This window comes from Hermetia illucens, chromosome 3, assembly GCF_905115235.1.
Source record: "Hermetia illucens chromosome 3, iHerIll2.2.curated.20191125, whole genome shotgun sequence".
Lineage (NCBI taxonomy): Eukaryota > Metazoa > Arthropoda > Insecta > Diptera > Stratiomyidae > Hermetia > Hermetia illucens.
In genome coordinates, this window is record NC_051851.1 from 34,321,292 (window position 1) to 34,336,912 (window position 15,621).

Here is a 15,621-nt window from a genome sequence, read left to right on the forward strand (position 1 = left end):
TTCGTAAGCTGAAATAGGCTCTATTGGATCCCAACAACCGTGCGCGGATTTGTAATTTTCGACCCTAGATAGGAGAAATTATCTACGGTTTCAAGTTGTAGTCTCCGCTTCCAGTGCGGTTTGATGTTATTGGTTGGTTGGTTGGTTTTCGGTGCTGACCTTGCCACCATATACTTTGTCTTGCTTTCATTGATGTGTAAAATCAACCCAAGATCTAGCGCCGCCTGCTCGATCTGGATGAAGGCAGTTTGTATGTCTCGGGTCGTTCTTCCCATGATGTCGATATCGTCAGCATAGGCCAGTTGTTGGGTGGACTTAAAGAGGATCGTACCTCTTGCATTTACCTCAGCATCACGGATCATTTTCTCGAGAACCAGGTTGAAGAGGGCCCATGATAGGACATCTCCTTGTTGTAGATCGTTGTTGATGTCGAATGGTCTTGAGAGTGATCCTGCTGCTTTTATCAGGCCTCGTACATTGGTCAGGGTCAGCCTAGTCAATCTTATCAATTTCGTCAGGATACCGAATTTTCTCATGGCCGTGTATAATTTTACCCTGGCTATGCTATCATAGGCGGCTTTAAAGTCGATGAAGAGATGGTGCAACTGATGTCCATATTCCAACAGTTTTTTCATCGCTTGCCGCACAGAGAAAATCTGATCTGTTGCTGAGTTGCCTGGAGTGACGCCTCTTTGGTATGGGCCAATGATGTTCTGGGCGTATGGGGCTATCCGGCCTAGCAAGATAGAGGAGAATATCTCATAGATGGTACTCAGCAACGTGATACCTCTATAATTGCTGCACTGTGTGATATCTCCCTTTTTATGTATGAGACAGATAATGCCTCTTTGCCAATCGTAAGGCATTGATTCGCTGTCCCATACCTTGCGCACAAGTTGATGAACCACTTGGTGTAACTGGTCGCCTTCATATTTAACCAATTCGGCTGTAATTCCATCGGCTCCTGGCGATTTATGATTTTTAAGCCGATGAATTGCACGCACTGTTTCTCCTATACTTGGTGCTGGCAGTATTTGTCCGTCGTCTTCAGTTGGCGGGACCTCCAACTCGCCGATGTTCTGGTTGTTCAGTAGCTCATCAAAGTACTCAACCCATCGTTCCAATATGCCCATTCTGTCGGAAATCAGATTTCCCTCTTTGTCTCGGCAGGATGGGCATCGAGGTGTGTAAGGCTTCATCCTGCTGACTTGTTGGTAAAACTTCCGCGCCTGGTGCGGTTGCTCCCTGTACTTTTCGAGTTCACAGAACTGCTGGTTCTCCCAGGCTTCCTTTTTCCATCTGTGAAGTCGCTTCTCCGATCGCTGGAGTTCGTGATAAGTATCCGCGTGTGCCCGCGTCCTTTGAGAATGCCACATTACTCGGTATGCAGCATTCTTCCGTTTCGTTGCTAGCTTACATTCATTGTCAAACCGGCCGTTCCAACTCTTTTTGCCGCTGGGGCCAACTATGTATGTTTGTGGCGTTTCTTTTAAGATAACGTTCTTCAGGTGATTGTAAAGATCATTTGTTGATGCTTCATCTCCAGGATCTCTGTTGACTGCGGTTATTGCGGCATCCATTTCCCTATTATAGGTGTTGCGGAGGGCTGTGTTGTGGATGGTTTTAGTGGTAACTCTCACCTGATTGTCAGAGGGGATTCTAGGTGGTATTTTTTTTTTTGAGAATTGTGGGGTCCTAAGTCCGCATCAACTTAATGCTGGACCGGATGCTGATGCGGACTTAGGACCCCACAAGAAACAGTAAAGCCGTCATCGCCTGACATTCTAGGTGGTGTTATAATTCGAGCTTCGGAGCACCATGCCAACGAAATAGTGACCGGAGTCTATATTGGCCCCCCTATATGTTCTGATATTATTCAAGGCTTAGAGGTGGCGGCGCTCGAACAAGACGTGGTCAATTTGGTTGAAAGTGGTTCCGTGTGGGGAGGCCCACGTATATTTGTGGACCACTTTCCGCGCAAACCAGGTACTTCCAACAACCATTTCGTGTGACACTGCTAATTGGATAATCCGCAGTCCGTTATCATTTGTATTTTGATGTAAATTGAATACGGGCTCCGTCCCTAATTGGGTGTTAAAATCTCCAAGTATCATTTTGTTATCAAGGCTTCGAAGGTTCGTTCTACTGCCTCGTAAAAGGTATCCTTCTCCGACTCTGCAGCCTCCTCTGTAGGGGCGTTCGCTTATGTTTTCAAAGCCGATTACAGAAGGTTTCATTTTTTGGCTGACTAAGAAACCTACTCCGAGCACATGGTTTACTGGATGGCAACTATAATATATGGTGTAGTGACTCTTCTCCAGGAAACCGGCCCCTGTCCAACGCATCTCCTGCAACGCTGTTACATCAGCCCTATATTAGGACAGGGTATCGGCTAGCTGCTTGTTAGCTCCATCTCTGTACAGGGAGCGCACGTTCCATGAGAAAATGCGCAAATCGTTATTCCGTTTTCGTTGCCGGATTCGTCGTTATATAGTCAGTCCATTCCGAGGCTCCTGTTGTGGCTTCCTAACAAGTTGTTTTCCGTGTAGGGTTGTCAAATGTTGTAAGGACTTATTTGATTAAAGGATGATGCAGGTATGGAATATAAGAACTAGAAATTTAGCGTAAAGGAAAAGGATGAGCAAGCCAAAACGAAGACGTAGAATGTTGGTACATATAATTTAGTAAAATTGGGTATATTGTGGGTGTTGTAGAATTGAATGGTAAAGTTATGTTAGTTGCATCATCATCATCATCCTCTAAATTTTTTCCTCATCTACGAGCAGAAGGTTTGATTGCAATCAATTTCGTCAGTCTCTTATCACATGGAGCCATTTTTTTATTACGATACTAGTGGACAGGAATTAGGTGATGGATCGGACCCGATGAGTTGCAAGAAATATGATTATTCATTAGACACCGGCCGAGGTTTTACGGCTCTGAGGTCTGATAGCAGTTTGTGCGATAACTTGTATTATAGCTGATAACATTTAGCTATTAATCATGCCTGGTGAAGCCGTCGCTGTTATTCTTGCGGCAGTAGTGATTTCAAGCTCAAACGTTACCGAGTGAAAACCCTTCGAGAAACAATGGAGAAACACCAGGTTGTTCCTGATATTATTGACCGGGCCCCGAAGGCGACTTTGGAGGTGAGTTCGACTACTTGTTTCGCTAAAATCTCCCATTATTATAAAGAAGTGAAAATACTCCCAAAATAGTGTAAAGGAAAGATAGATTCTGATAGTTTTTGCGCTGAGTTCGTATAAGTACTGAGTAATTACTCGCAACCCGCTTCAACAATGGCAGATACTAATTACGAGTGTTCATTTTTATGAATAAATTATATGTACATGTTTGCCGATCCGAGAAGTTGCTGTAGCTATGTAGCTTTACTGCAAGCTGGGTGATTGTTTCTTATATGTGCAATTAGCAAACATATCTATTTTTTTATCTTCAATTATAATCTACAATTAGAGAACGACATGCAAAATGGATGTGACATGAGATTTTGCGATTTTTTTAACCTGGAATGGAGGTACCTTGCAGTGGTATACTTTAAGTAGAATATGTATGCACTTCTGAGTAAGTGACTCCTGAAAAGATATGCTTGCAAGAGACCCAAAAATTTGTTTCCATACGGAGTCCCCCTCCATTCAGTTCTATTAGCGATATTAACGAAAAGTGCCTGAAACTTCCTTAAAATTGATATTCACAGTTCAACCGCCAAGCATACAACGTATAAAGTAAATTCCTACTAAGATTGTCAGTGTCTATAAAAACGTTTAAAATTCTCACAGAAAAACTTCTAATCATTCACTTTGCTCATTTTGTTTTTGGAGGAACACTTTAATATCAAAGAAACATCCAAAGTTCTTAGGTCACCCTCTATATAGAACTCCAAGAAATTCAGAATTAAACTTTTTACGCTTTTCGCAAAAATCCAGAACTAGCACTATACCAAGTCATTCTTTTCCGAATGCTCAAAAACAACAGTACCCGCGCATTATACCAATAGCGTGCAGCAATCACAAAAATACCTCGAAAGCTGCCTCTGACCTTATTTACATAAAATTCCTCTATTGCCTGTATGGAGCCGCTGAATAAAATGCATCCCAAGGCATGCAGTTAAGAAAAAAATTCCATATAGTTGATCTTTTTAGTTTACAATACGATTCTAGGATGTTAGATGTTGGAGAAAACTATTGAAAGCCAGATTTTACGAAACGACAGCGAATTAAGCTGAATGAAACGAAGTCCTCTTACCTTAATTTGACATACAATATACCAATAACAAATCCATACCCACTATTACTGAATGGTCAGATTATTCCTCCTCCTAATACAACAACACTAAGCTTAAATGGTAGAAACATATTAAGAAGAAAGCTGCAAAACCAAATACAATGGGTCGAAACTCAAGAGCAAATAAAATTTTAATTCTGAAGCCGGTTTGAGCAAACCTTTCAAAATAAAGTGCTTCGGCGTACAGGCAACATCCCCTGGTGTGTGGGCAGAATTGACTATTAGTATCGGAAAAAAATAAAAAAATACTCAGTTAGGCATAATCAACGATTCCCCCACCATAAAAACTCTGAGATGGAGATGGGTTTCAATCATACCACTCCTCGTTGGCTAAAGAGATTAAAAGTTTTTGGTAGGAGAGAAGCTATGGCCTCTGAGCACTAAGGCCGTGGTGGGTCATTGTAACGGAATATCCCGAATTCGTTAATGTATCGCAGGATTTCCGTTAGTGGATGTGATGCTACTCCTTGCAACTGGGGAGTATCGGCACCGAAGATCTGATGTCTGATGCGTCTATAGGTCGGGCATTTACATAGAAAATGCTCCTTGGATTTCGCTTCTTCACTACAGGAGGGACATGTATCATCTTGAATAACTCCTATTCTGAACATATGTCCAGCTAGTGAATTATGGCCTGTTAGAACGCCTACAATACTCCTGTAAGTCCTATTGCTTTTCTAGAGGATAAACTTTGCCTTATGCATGTTTGGAAAAATTTGGTGTATCTAGCAGCATTTAGTTTAGTATCTGTCATTGTGGGAAGCTTGTTCCCAGTTTTTTAAGACAGCCTTAGCCAACACAACCGATACTCCAATCGCTGGTTGCGGTCCTGGCACGGGGAAGATTGAACCCTGTTCTGATTCATTTCATTACCCTCTACGCTACAGTGATTAAGTATCCAGAGTAGTTCCACCGTATTGAATCTAGGGATAGAGTTCAAACGATTTCTGCATTCCTGAACGATTCCATTTTAGTTATCAAAGGACTACTCAACGCCCTTAATGCAGCCTGGTTATCACTGCAGATTGCGATGCGCCTGTCCTTCAACCGCTCGTCAACCAATTAGTTGCTGCCCTTAGGATCGCATATACTTCGGGTTGAAAACTGTTGGATATTGTCCCAAAGGAAAAGCCCACTTTTCGTTTTTATTCGAGAGGTAGACTCCGACTCCAGAGCCCAGTTCTGTTTTTGAGCCATCGGTGTAGAAGACTTCCTTATATTCCCCCAGTTTTCCTCTGGGACTTCCCAGTTCTCGTTAGTTTTCAGGGTAACTTCATATCCTCTACCAAACAGATTTATGGGGGCCCGAGAATCAGAAGGCATTGAAAGAACTGGATTCAGTACTCCCAATAACTCTTGCAATGCTCTGTACCCCTACGTCCGTTGTTTCCTCATAAGATCTATGGGGAAACAACGGACGTGAACGCGGACGGATTTGTCAATGAGCTGTTCACATTGCAGTGCTTTGAATAAATATATCCAGGGACTACAAATTGAGTAATGCATTTAGTGCTGGGCTGAATGTCGTGCTCATGGCACCGGTAATACCCAGACACACAGTTCTTTGCAGTGCTGGTAGTTTACGGTGAAAATCTTTTTGTCTCACCTTAATCCACCACACTACGGATGCATAAGCGAACTCTGGCCTAATGATGGCAACGTATACCCACATTTCCACATGAGGCTTAAGTCCCCATGTCAAGGCAAAGGTCCGTCTGCACAGCCCATAAGCTGTGAGAGTTTGTTTCAACTTTATCTCTACACGTTTGTCCCAAAGAAGCTTTTCATCTAGAGTGACTCCCTGATATTTCACTTGTTCGGAGAGTTGAAGGGTTGCACCCCTAATCTCCGCCAGGCAAAGTCCACCCAGTTTTCTCTTTTTTGTGAATGATACCATTGTGGTTTTATTTGGATTAACTGAAAGGCCATGCCTGAGGCACCAACTGTCTATCAGATCAACGGCGCGCTGTACATTTCTACATCCAAGATCCCGATCACCTGCAAGTACAGCCACATCATCAGCATAAGCTTGAGCGTATAGTGTAGTGAGTCGATCGCGACAGCACATCTCCTTAGGGGCAGCCTTTCGCTGCTTCTGCTGTTAGGTAGCGATCGACATCAACTTCACCACACAACAATCTCTGCGTTAGCATAATATTGATCCGCTTATTTAAAGTATCATCATCACCATGCGCTCTGGCGGCATCACAAAGTTTTTGGAAGGGCGCACAGTCAAACGCCCCCTCAATGTCCACGAACACCCCCATCGCGTACTCTTCAGAGATGCATCCTCTATCTTTGAAACCGAAGAATAAAGACCAGACTCACAGGAATTTTCATGTTAACAAGCATGTTGGTTTGCATTAAGTGTTTGCAGTCATGAGACCAACTGAAGTGGATTGCATTTGCCTATTGTAACCTATTAAGAGTATTAAGAGTTCGAAACCACTTTATTCTGCATACGCTACCAGATCCCTTGCGTCGGTGGAAGATACAAAGAATCATAGGGTAAATAAGAGTACGCAATTGTGATGTTTTTGTTCTTAATCTGGTATTGTACGATGACCGTAACTAAATCCTGGGAACAGACCTGTCTCAGCATGTTTGCCTCTAACCGTCTTGACATCAGGGCACAAGCTCTCGTCTTATGGAGCTTACATCGTAGAAGATCCTAGCCCCTGATCCAATCCGACAGATTCTATTACATCGAACCCATGACTCTTACAGCAGAAAAATTTAGGGACAATCCCGCCGCTTTGTCAGCTCCGTTGCCAGCAAATAGGAGGATGCTTTGGCATGCTGCAGGTTAATTTGATCAATCTTTATGTTTTCCCATATAAACTTACCATAGTCTAATCTGTAATGGAAAACTGTTAGAAGCGTATGCCGCGGTAGGCGTGTGACGGGGTTCCTCTGACAACGTACCGCCAGAGACCCGATCCACTCGTGTTTGATTTCTCTGTGCATAGCCGCACTTGGAGGTACACCAGTTCCCATGTCCTCATCCATGAAACGTCTCATCTCATCCTGCAGAACATTCGTCTGTTTTCCACTAAACACCTTCACTGGTTTGCGGTGTCCGGTTTCGATCACTCGAACTGGTTTGAAGCCTGTTCCGTAAGTGGTGTAGGATCCCTCATTAAAAAAAATGGAATTGAAATTTTGGATTGATATGCAAATGGGGTACAAGAAGTTGGACATGGGATAACGAAGCGCAAAAAGGAGGAAGCAGCAAATGTAGCATGCAATTCTTCGGCGTTGAATCGAGTCATATTCGAGACTCAAACTTTATGATACAAATCTGATGTTTGCCATCAATGAGATTTGAACCCCAACTTGGGTCATAGGGTCACTTGAAATATCCGAGAAGCGAGATGCCTGATTTGACAATCTGCAAATTTGAGCTTCTACTTCAAGGACTGCCGAAATAGCTTTAAGAACTGCTGTATTTCCCGAAGAGCCAGACGCAATATGTATCGAAATGTTTACTCCTTAAGTTTCTTCACAGTAGCCAGTCAGGAAATCTTTCAACCTATCGGTTCTTTCTCCTAATATTCTGCCTAGCACCATCCTGGAACTTCAATGGTAGCCAGTTACTACTCTCTGAATAACCATTTTCAGAATACTTACTCTCTCATACATTGTAAGAGAACGAGTACGGCCTGAGTGACCAACGGTACAGTTCTTGAGCTGCCTGAGTGACCAACGGTACAGTTCTTGAGCTGTTCGCACCGCACCTAATAATTTGGTGTCGTCATATTGGACCCATCCATGGACTTCAACAGCCTTGGCTTTTCGTTGCATTATTCGAAGCCTGGAAATGCAGTTCAAAATCAAGTTGAGGTTATATAGCCTTAATTTTGTCCGTGTGTTGCCAAAAGAAGCAAGGGCCACTTCACTATTAACAACTATACCACGAAATCCACTATCCCAGAATAATGGATGAGTGCGTTGCTCGAGAAATACTCCAAGCAGAATGGTAGAGATCAAATATAGGCTCCTGGAGAACTCCAGGCGGGAAACGAAACATATTTCCAGAAAGTGGCCATGGTAGCTAGGTTTGGTTGATGGTTTACGGTGGTCAAGGGCCAGGTAGAAATTGGTAGTGAACAAATATCTTTTTGAAATGATTGTAAGTTGTCTCAAGATTATGAACCCGAAAAACCTGATATTAATGCATATATGAAACACAATTTTCTCCATTTATAAAACGTAACATATTTTTGTAACTTTGATTTCATTTGAATTTCATTTTAGATATCCTATCCAAGCGGTGTGAAAGTTGATTCTGGAAACGAATTAACTCCAACTCAAGTGAAGGATAAACCAAAAGTAACATGGGATGCCGAATCTGGGGCTCTTTATACGCTTCTAATGACCGATCCTGATGCTCCATCGCGCCAGAATCCAACTTATCGAGAAGTTCGCCATTGGCTCGTTGTTAATATTCCTGGCAATAAACTGGATGAAGGTCAAGTTCTAATAGATTTCGTAGGATCTGGCCCACCAGCTGATACTGGTCTGCACCGATACGTTTTCCTCCTGTTTAAACAGAAAGGCAAAATCGTGAGTAACCTTTCAGTTTCAAATCGGTAAGTGGACTTAATTCATAGGTAAAATGGCTGCGTTGATATAAAATTTTCCCATTAACCTTCTTCCATGTAGGTCACGTGAAGGACGTATGAAAACATCAACGAGGGAACTGATAAAAGAGTTTAACTTAGGAGACCCAGTTGCTGGAAACTTGTATCAAGCACAATACGATGATTACGTACGAATTTTACATGAACAACTTGCTCAAGCCTCACAAAAGTGAAGTTAAATAATTACATAATACCCTTAAAGGGTACGGATTGCGATTGGAGCAGGTGACATGTTGATCATTTTGCTTGGGTGTAAAACGTATTGCTGGTATTTCAATAAAACGAAATTAAAATAAATTGTGTATTTTAGTTTTTTTCCGCAAAGGTCACCACGAGCCGCATGCTGGACATAGCATTGGTGACCTCCAAATCAAAGCTATGACCGAGACTGACTTCTACCAGTACCTAAGAATTCTACAAGGAACCCATGCTCGAGTTGGTGATCTGAGGGATGCTCTGCTGTCTGAATTCCTGCAACGTGTGAAGCTGGTGCGCATCTCTCGGGGAAGAATAAGATAAACGCATTGAATGTATACGCTATCCCTTCAGTGGCTTATTCGGAATATTGCCGTGGACGAACACTGATCTGGAAAACGTCCAGCGGCGGATACGGACTACTATGTCCAAATTCCGAATGCATCATCCAAACTCTGCCATGGAGCGGATGAATCTGCCTCGTGACATCGGAGGTAGGGACCTGGTTGACGTGGCGGCACAACATCATCGCCAAGTCGTCTCGCTCCGCGCTTATTTTTACAGCAAAGAGCAGGCGAATCCTTTGCATGCCGCTGTCTGTAAGGCAGACTGCGTACTGCCTCCACTTAACTTGAAGGATCGATCTTTCAATCCGCTGAGTGGGGTTCATGTGTGCCATTCAGGACGGAAATACGTGGAGAAGAAGGTGAACTATGAGCCATTGGCTCGGGAAATCAAAGAAATTTGGCGTCTCGAGCGGATGGTTGTAGCTCCAATAATATTGTCATCTACAGGTATTGTACCTAAATCCCTCACGACTTCCCTTGATGTCCTTGGACTTTCGTACAGTCTGGTTCAAACCATGCAGAAGTACACTATTCTGCATGCGTGCTCGATATTGCGGGGAGTTCCCGACGGGTTTTCCCACTAACCTACCATCGGCCACTACCACCAGCGCTCCTTTAGTTTTTAAGTAGGTAGGATCGTCCGAGCATAAATGCTTGGCACTTAGTGCTAGTATTAGGTAAAATCCGGCATCTGCCGAGATTCTGACAATTTAGAAATAATCTTTGGGGCAACAATCCAAGGCCTTGAAGTATTTTAGAGCACTTCATTCATGACCGTAACGGTACACTACAGTATACTACGGCATCAGAACGTAAGTAAATTAGTCCGAGGAAAACAAATCTGTGTTTGCACGCTAAATATTGGCACCCTCTCTGGAAAGATTGAGGAACTCACAAAAGCCGTGTAATGTTTGAAATGTGATTTGAAATGGTCTTAAAGACCCTCCTGTGTGGCTGGAGACGACCAAGAGGAGAGAGCTATTGCAAAAATCTGAAAAGATGGCGAAATTATCCGTGAAGGTCCACCCGCAAATATCCTTAACCAGGCTCCGAATCTTGAAAATAAACAAACAGAGGGATTCGTAGGAACCTATTGGCAGATCAGACTCGAACGTGCGCCCGAAAACTTCGGATTTGAACGCCGAAGTTCGAAAGAGAGGATCCACGACTGATCACATCCTCGATCGATGTTCCTCCTGCTCCAGATGTATGCTAAGGCGCGGGCCTCGAGGTTCGATCCCTGCCTAGGTATTCTCAGGCCTTTCTAGTTGAGGATGCACCTTGACAGGAAGAATTTTACGGGGGTAACCGAGAAGAAGTAAGGCAAAAGGCAGTCTTCAAATTAGAAGTATTTACCTAAAATTCATGACAATATATATTTTTATAATATGCATGCAAAAATTTTTATTAAAAATAAAGAATCGTAAAAATAAAATCTTATAATAATAAGGATAAATAAAGGATAAAATCTATAAATATATAAGATAATCGAAAAGAAAAGAAAGTAAAACCAAAATTCATAAATAAAATTCTCTCTAAGGGTTGAGTTCCAGAGCCCCTTCCTTTACGATTCTAAAGTAGATGTGCAGACTTTTAACATGGAAGTAATTTATTTAAATAACATCTAGGGTTAAGATATTATCATTCAATAGATCATGGCAATATTTCAAATAAATTACGGTAAGATTTTATACGAACACCATTTTTCTGGAAATTCCTACTAGTGGAATGATTGGCACTTCTCTGTATTAGACAAAAGCCTAATTCGGGCTAATGAGCAACAATTAAATCCAGGCAGTTAAACTTCGTCAAGCCACTACAACAGAACTCTTTTGTCGTTGCCACATTCGTCGTTATGCAGCTGCTGCGCGATCGAAGAGGTGCAAGGATTTTCCGTCTCCATAAGGAAAATTTTAAAGAATGTGCTGGGACTTGAATCTCCTGCATTTAGTCTTGGTTGAAACATTGCGTTGTGAAAACAACAACGACGTTCAAAGCTTAGGTACAAGCAAAGAAGGTAAAATATAAAATTTGGAATTGTTCAAATGGGAATCTATTTTTGAGTTTAAGGGAAAGAAACCAGTTGTTTGGTTTTTTGTAAAATAAATAAAATTGATCATTTTAAAAATTAAATGTTGAAGGTAAATGAATGTAGGGATGGTAATTGGAAAATTGAAAGGAGTAAATTGGGAAAGTTACGTGTGTTAGAATACGAACACGGTAAAAGTGGCTATAAATTTTTCTATTTTGGTAGCCCTCACACATAATAAGGCTTTGGCATTGCCATCTCAGAGGGTTTCCGTGATGCCATTAACCAAGTCGAACTATTTGATGGTCGGTTGATGAAGCTCACCATTATATCAATTGATTGCCCTATTCTCTTCTTCACCACGTACGCATCAAAGACAGATTAACCTAATGTCGATGAAGATGCCTTCTGGCAATTTCTCGACGTAAAGACCTGTAACGTGCATGCTGATGACTATATCACCATTGCAGGCAACCTTAATGATCATGTTGGTGAAAAGGCACATGGCAACAGGACCCATGAGAGAAAAGGGTTTGGAGTGTGCAATGAAGATGGCGAGCGTAAAGTCGATTTTGCAGATACCCGTGACCTTATACTTGTGAATACATTGTCAATACATCAAACGATTACCTCATCTTCCTGCACTTTATAGTGGGAACAATAAAACGCAAATGGATTATATTCTCATAAGACGCTAACATTTTACCACCGTCGCAGACTATAAAGCCATTCCTTATAAGACCATCACACCTCAATATTGGTCGTTGATTGTCGTCTTGCGGATCAAGCCACTGGTAAAACAGCGTGAGAAACGCGCTGCTCCCCGCGACTTGTTAAAAGCCGATACCAACGCACACAGGATATCGAACACTGTTATTGCATTAATGACAAGAACAGTAGTTTGTTTACCGACCGATGAATCGCGACTGGTAGATGCGTGAATAATTCGAGCAGATTTCAATTGAATAATTTGTTCATCATCCACTTTCATAAGTCTTAGCGATATTTGAAGCGATTCCACTTGTCAGCGCGACTGAAGTTGAGGAAGCAATAAAACGAATGAAATCAGGGAAAGCCACAGGACCTAACAACACATCGGGTTTCTGGAAAACGAACAACTGGACCCCAACACTGACTGTTTGAATTTTTCAATCCGGTTATCGAAAAAGGTAGAACACCATCTGACTGGTAAGAAAGCACCACTGTTCTAATATGGAAAAAGAAAGGTAGTCCAGCAGATGTCTAAATTATAGTCCGATCCGGTTGCTGTCTCAGACATGAATATTTTTAAACGCATTCTTTAACCATATTCGGGAATCAAGTCGGGTTTGTCAAGAATTGTAGAGCTACTGACACACACATATTTTGTGTTGTTATTCATGGAGAAACACCGGCCTTTCTACATTCCCTTTTGGGATCTGGAGAAATTGTTTCACCGTGTGCTACACGAAATCATTTGGTATGCTCAACGACAATACCTAGTTCCAGAATCGTGCGCGGCCTCTCAGCACTCCTCTTTGTTCTTGTTATGGACACAGTCACACGGGACATCCAACGTCCAGCGCCCTATACACTGCTTTACACAGATGATGTTTTCCTAGTGTCTAATAGCAAAAATTATCTGAGCAATTTGTGGAAAAATGCAACACGGTCAAAGATTAAATCTGAATAAAACTGAATTTTTGACGACCGATCTCCGTGAAACAGGCGTTATCACTATCAATGGCAGTGACCTGCCCAGAACTGAGCGAATAAATTATCTCTGGTCAATGCTATTAGCCAATGGAGAACTGCGTTATGAGGTTGCTTCACGCATTAGCGCATGCTCGATGAAGTGGCGTTCCATAACTTATGTTCTTTGTGATCGACCTATCAACGCACGTCTGAAATCTAAAATTTACTGGAGTGTCATCCGCCCAGTAATGTAATTCGTGCTAATGAGAATTTACTTACCAAGATTGGTCTGCACATCGAAGTCGATGATAAGCGACCAAAAGGGCGGCCAACGATTTGGAAGCCTCACAGCTGCATCGAGATGCATCCTTTGATAGATCAAAATGACGCAACCGATCACGATGAACCACCTCCGCTTGTGAACAGAACAAAGGCTGAAAAAAGAAGAAGGAAGAGAGACTAAAGGCTATTTCTTCAGTCTATCTCCCACCAGATATGCTTTTCACTAAAGCATGTCTAGCAGGCAAACAGATCTTTGTCGGTTAGATGAACCTACCAAATCCCGGCCCCGCAAAATCTTGGCTTGTGCGAAGACACTTTCCAGCGGTCACCGTAAGGACGTAGTGTGAGGACTTGCACGATTATCCAATTTTAACTCAAATTATAATCGGATAAATCCGTACGGCCCACGAGATGAAGCACCCAAATAAATAAAAGTTACTTGCCTGATTGTACAAGGATTCTGGGCTTCGAGGATTTGCAAATATGAATTTGCGGCAATGATCTAACATGTTAAGAAGCGCGCCATTTCAAGCTACCATGAATAAGGCAGTGACAGCCAACATGGTCTACAGCGTCCAATAGTGGACGGGGACTTAAAGAAGAAATAATTCATCCTGGAAGGAAACGGTTGGCCAACAATACTTGCCCCCGTCCGTGAATCGGCAGTAAAAGAAACGCTCCCGCTTCGTACGTATTTGAAATATATTAAAATAATTTTGCATCTAGCGTTAAATAGAGTATAAAAGAAATTCTTACAAACAAGGCTTTAATGAGTGGATTTCAGTAGTAATTTGTTAATTCTAATATTCTAGCGTGATTTCGGCGAGTGCCTACTACGCCTTGGACGTTACTCCACATCCGAGTCATCGGAGCCATACCCCCCGCCGCGAATGGTTTTCTTCTTGAGGTGCGTTGTCTTGTGGGCTGGCCTCTGGTCCGGCGGCGTCAGAAGATCGCCCTAGAAAGACAGTTTTCTGTAAAACCTGCGAAAGAAAATATCAAAGCCAAACACTTACGCTGTACTCAATCGCCCCCGACTGTGCTATCCTCCATTCCATCATATCCGTGGAGAAGTCATCTCGGTTGCCGAGGTCAGTGAATCCGACGATGTAGTCCTTCGTGTGACTGTCCTTTATCAGCGCTATGGTGGGGATCACCTTGATTCGCAGGCGCTGCGTCAGGAAGGGACACTTTTCTGCGTTTATTTTGCAGAATCTCGCCTCAACGTGCTTCGGTGCCAGAATTTTCAAATGTTTGTCGACTATCTTGCAGCGCTCGGCGCTGTCGCGGTAGAAGTGGCACACAATATTCGCCGACTTCTTGGACATTTCAAAGAACTCTTTCTCGTCGGGAAGTTCAGAGTAGGAGCCGTGACCCTGGAAAAGGAGGTTGTTAGTGTTCCGTTCTGAATATTGAGCGGTTTTAAGTTGCCTCGGTTAAAATAAACTTGGAGACATTACGTGCTTCTTAAAGTTAATAAAAAATAGTCTGAAACGAATCTACTTACGTTCGCCAACCATTCTTGTTTCTTCTTCGCACCCTCCTTGAGTTCCTTCAAACGTCTCTCCCGCAACGCATGAATGTCGTCGATATTCAGATTGTCCAATTTGTCGATTTCGTCGTCCAATTGCCTTTCTATCTGCACTGCAGCATTCACCAAATTACTTTGTAGCAATTGATCCATTTTTGTAGTTCCACGTTGCTGAGGTGCAGCTGTTAAACGATTTGGAAATTGATAGGCGCGATGACTCAATGGCTCCTTCTAGAACACAAGACAATTTGGTTTTTGTCTAAATGTGAAGTGACATTAGTCGAAATTGCTTTGGAACCTAAGAATTCATTGCTATCTACCTGAATACCGAAAATAATACGCCGCTCCCCCAAGGAATGAGAAACACAAAGTGACGTTTCGTTTGCTTGCCGATTGGTTAATTGGATCAAGTGTGTTTTCTACAGTGTTTCTCAAAGCTGAGATCAGGTTGTTATTGTGAATGGTGTTTTGATAGCAGTCAGCGCGAAGGTGCATAGAAAATGTATCCAATAGTACCAAACATCTCAGTTGGTGGAGGAGTGAAAAACAAGTGTATTCGGTTTTTGTCCGTTAAAATAATAAAAAGTGTACTTAATAAAAAAAAGGAATTATTATAGT

At 42.4% G+C, this 15,621-nt stretch overlaps 2 protein-coding genes across 4 annotated transcripts; one reads left to right on the forward strand and one right to left on the reverse strand.

Moving 5' to 3' along the window:
* Nucleotides 1-2,991: 2,991 nt before the first annotated feature.
* LOC119650939 (protein D3-like) lies at nucleotides 2,992-9,242 on the forward strand. The gene is made up of 3 exons (XM_038054169.1): nucleotides 2,992-3,149; nucleotides 8,560-8,894; nucleotides 8,968-9,242. The coding sequence occupies exons 1-3, from the start codon at nucleotides 3,090-3,092 to the stop codon at nucleotides 9,116-9,118; spliced, it is 546 nt and encodes a 181-aa protein (XP_037910097.1). The 5' UTR covers nucleotides 2,992-3,089; the 3' UTR covers nucleotides 9,119-9,242.
* A 4,913-nt stretch (nucleotides 9,243-14,155) lies between these two features.
* Nucleotides 14,156-15,455, reverse strand: LOC119653247 (thioredoxin domain-containing protein 9). Of its 3 annotated transcripts, none has more exons than XM_038057852.1 (4): nucleotides 15,324-15,455; nucleotides 14,980-15,262; nucleotides 14,489-14,848; nucleotides 14,156-14,430 (listed from the first exon to the last, which is right to left on the reverse strand). In XM_038057852.1, the coding sequence occupies exons 2-4, from the start codon at nucleotides 15,154-15,156 to the stop codon at nucleotides 14,320-14,322; spliced, it is 648 nt and encodes a 215-aa protein (XP_037913780.1). In that variant the 5' UTR covers nucleotides 15,157-15,262; nucleotides 15,324-15,455; the 3' UTR covers nucleotides 14,156-14,319. The 3 variants fall into 3 exon arrangements, with proteins under 3 accessions (XP_037913780.1, XP_037913782.1, XP_037913781.1); XM_038057854.1 differs by having other exon boundaries at nucleotides 14,980-15,234; nucleotides 15,324-15,440; XM_038057853.1 differs by having other exon boundaries at nucleotides 14,980-15,255; nucleotides 15,324-15,387.
* Between the last annotated feature and the right edge of the window lie 166 nt (nucleotides 15,456-15,621).

What these genes read in the sequence shown, in the direction of transcription:
- LOC119650939 (XM_038054169.1), top strand. Translation starts at nt 3,090, where the DNA reads ATGGAGAAACACCAGGTTGTTCCTGATATTATTGACCGGGCCCCGAAG. An exon ending in CCCCGAAGGCGACTTTGGAG is followed by an intron (nt 3,150 to 8,559) that starts GTGAGTTCGACT and finishes ATTTCATTTTAG; the next exon opens with ATATCCTATCCAAGCGGTGT. An exon ending in AACCTTTCAGTTTCAAATCG is followed by an intron (nt 8,895 to 8,967) that starts GTAAGTGGACTT and finishes TCTTCCATGTAG; the next exon opens with GTCACGTGAAGGACGTATGA.
- LOC119653247 (XM_038057852.1), bottom strand. Translation starts at nt 15,156, where the DNA reads ATGGATCAATTGCTACAAAGTAATTTGGTGAATGCTGCAGTGCAGATA. An exon ending in AACAAGAATGGTTGGCGAAC is followed by an intron (nt 14,849 to 14,979) that starts GTAAGTAGATTC and finishes CTCCTTTTCCAG; the next exon opens with GGTCACGGCTCCTACTCTGA. An exon ending in CGGGGGCGATTGAGTACAGC is followed by an intron (nt 14,431 to 14,488) that starts GTAAGTGTTTGG and finishes CTGTCTTTCTAG; the next exon opens with GGCGATCTTCTGACGCCGCC.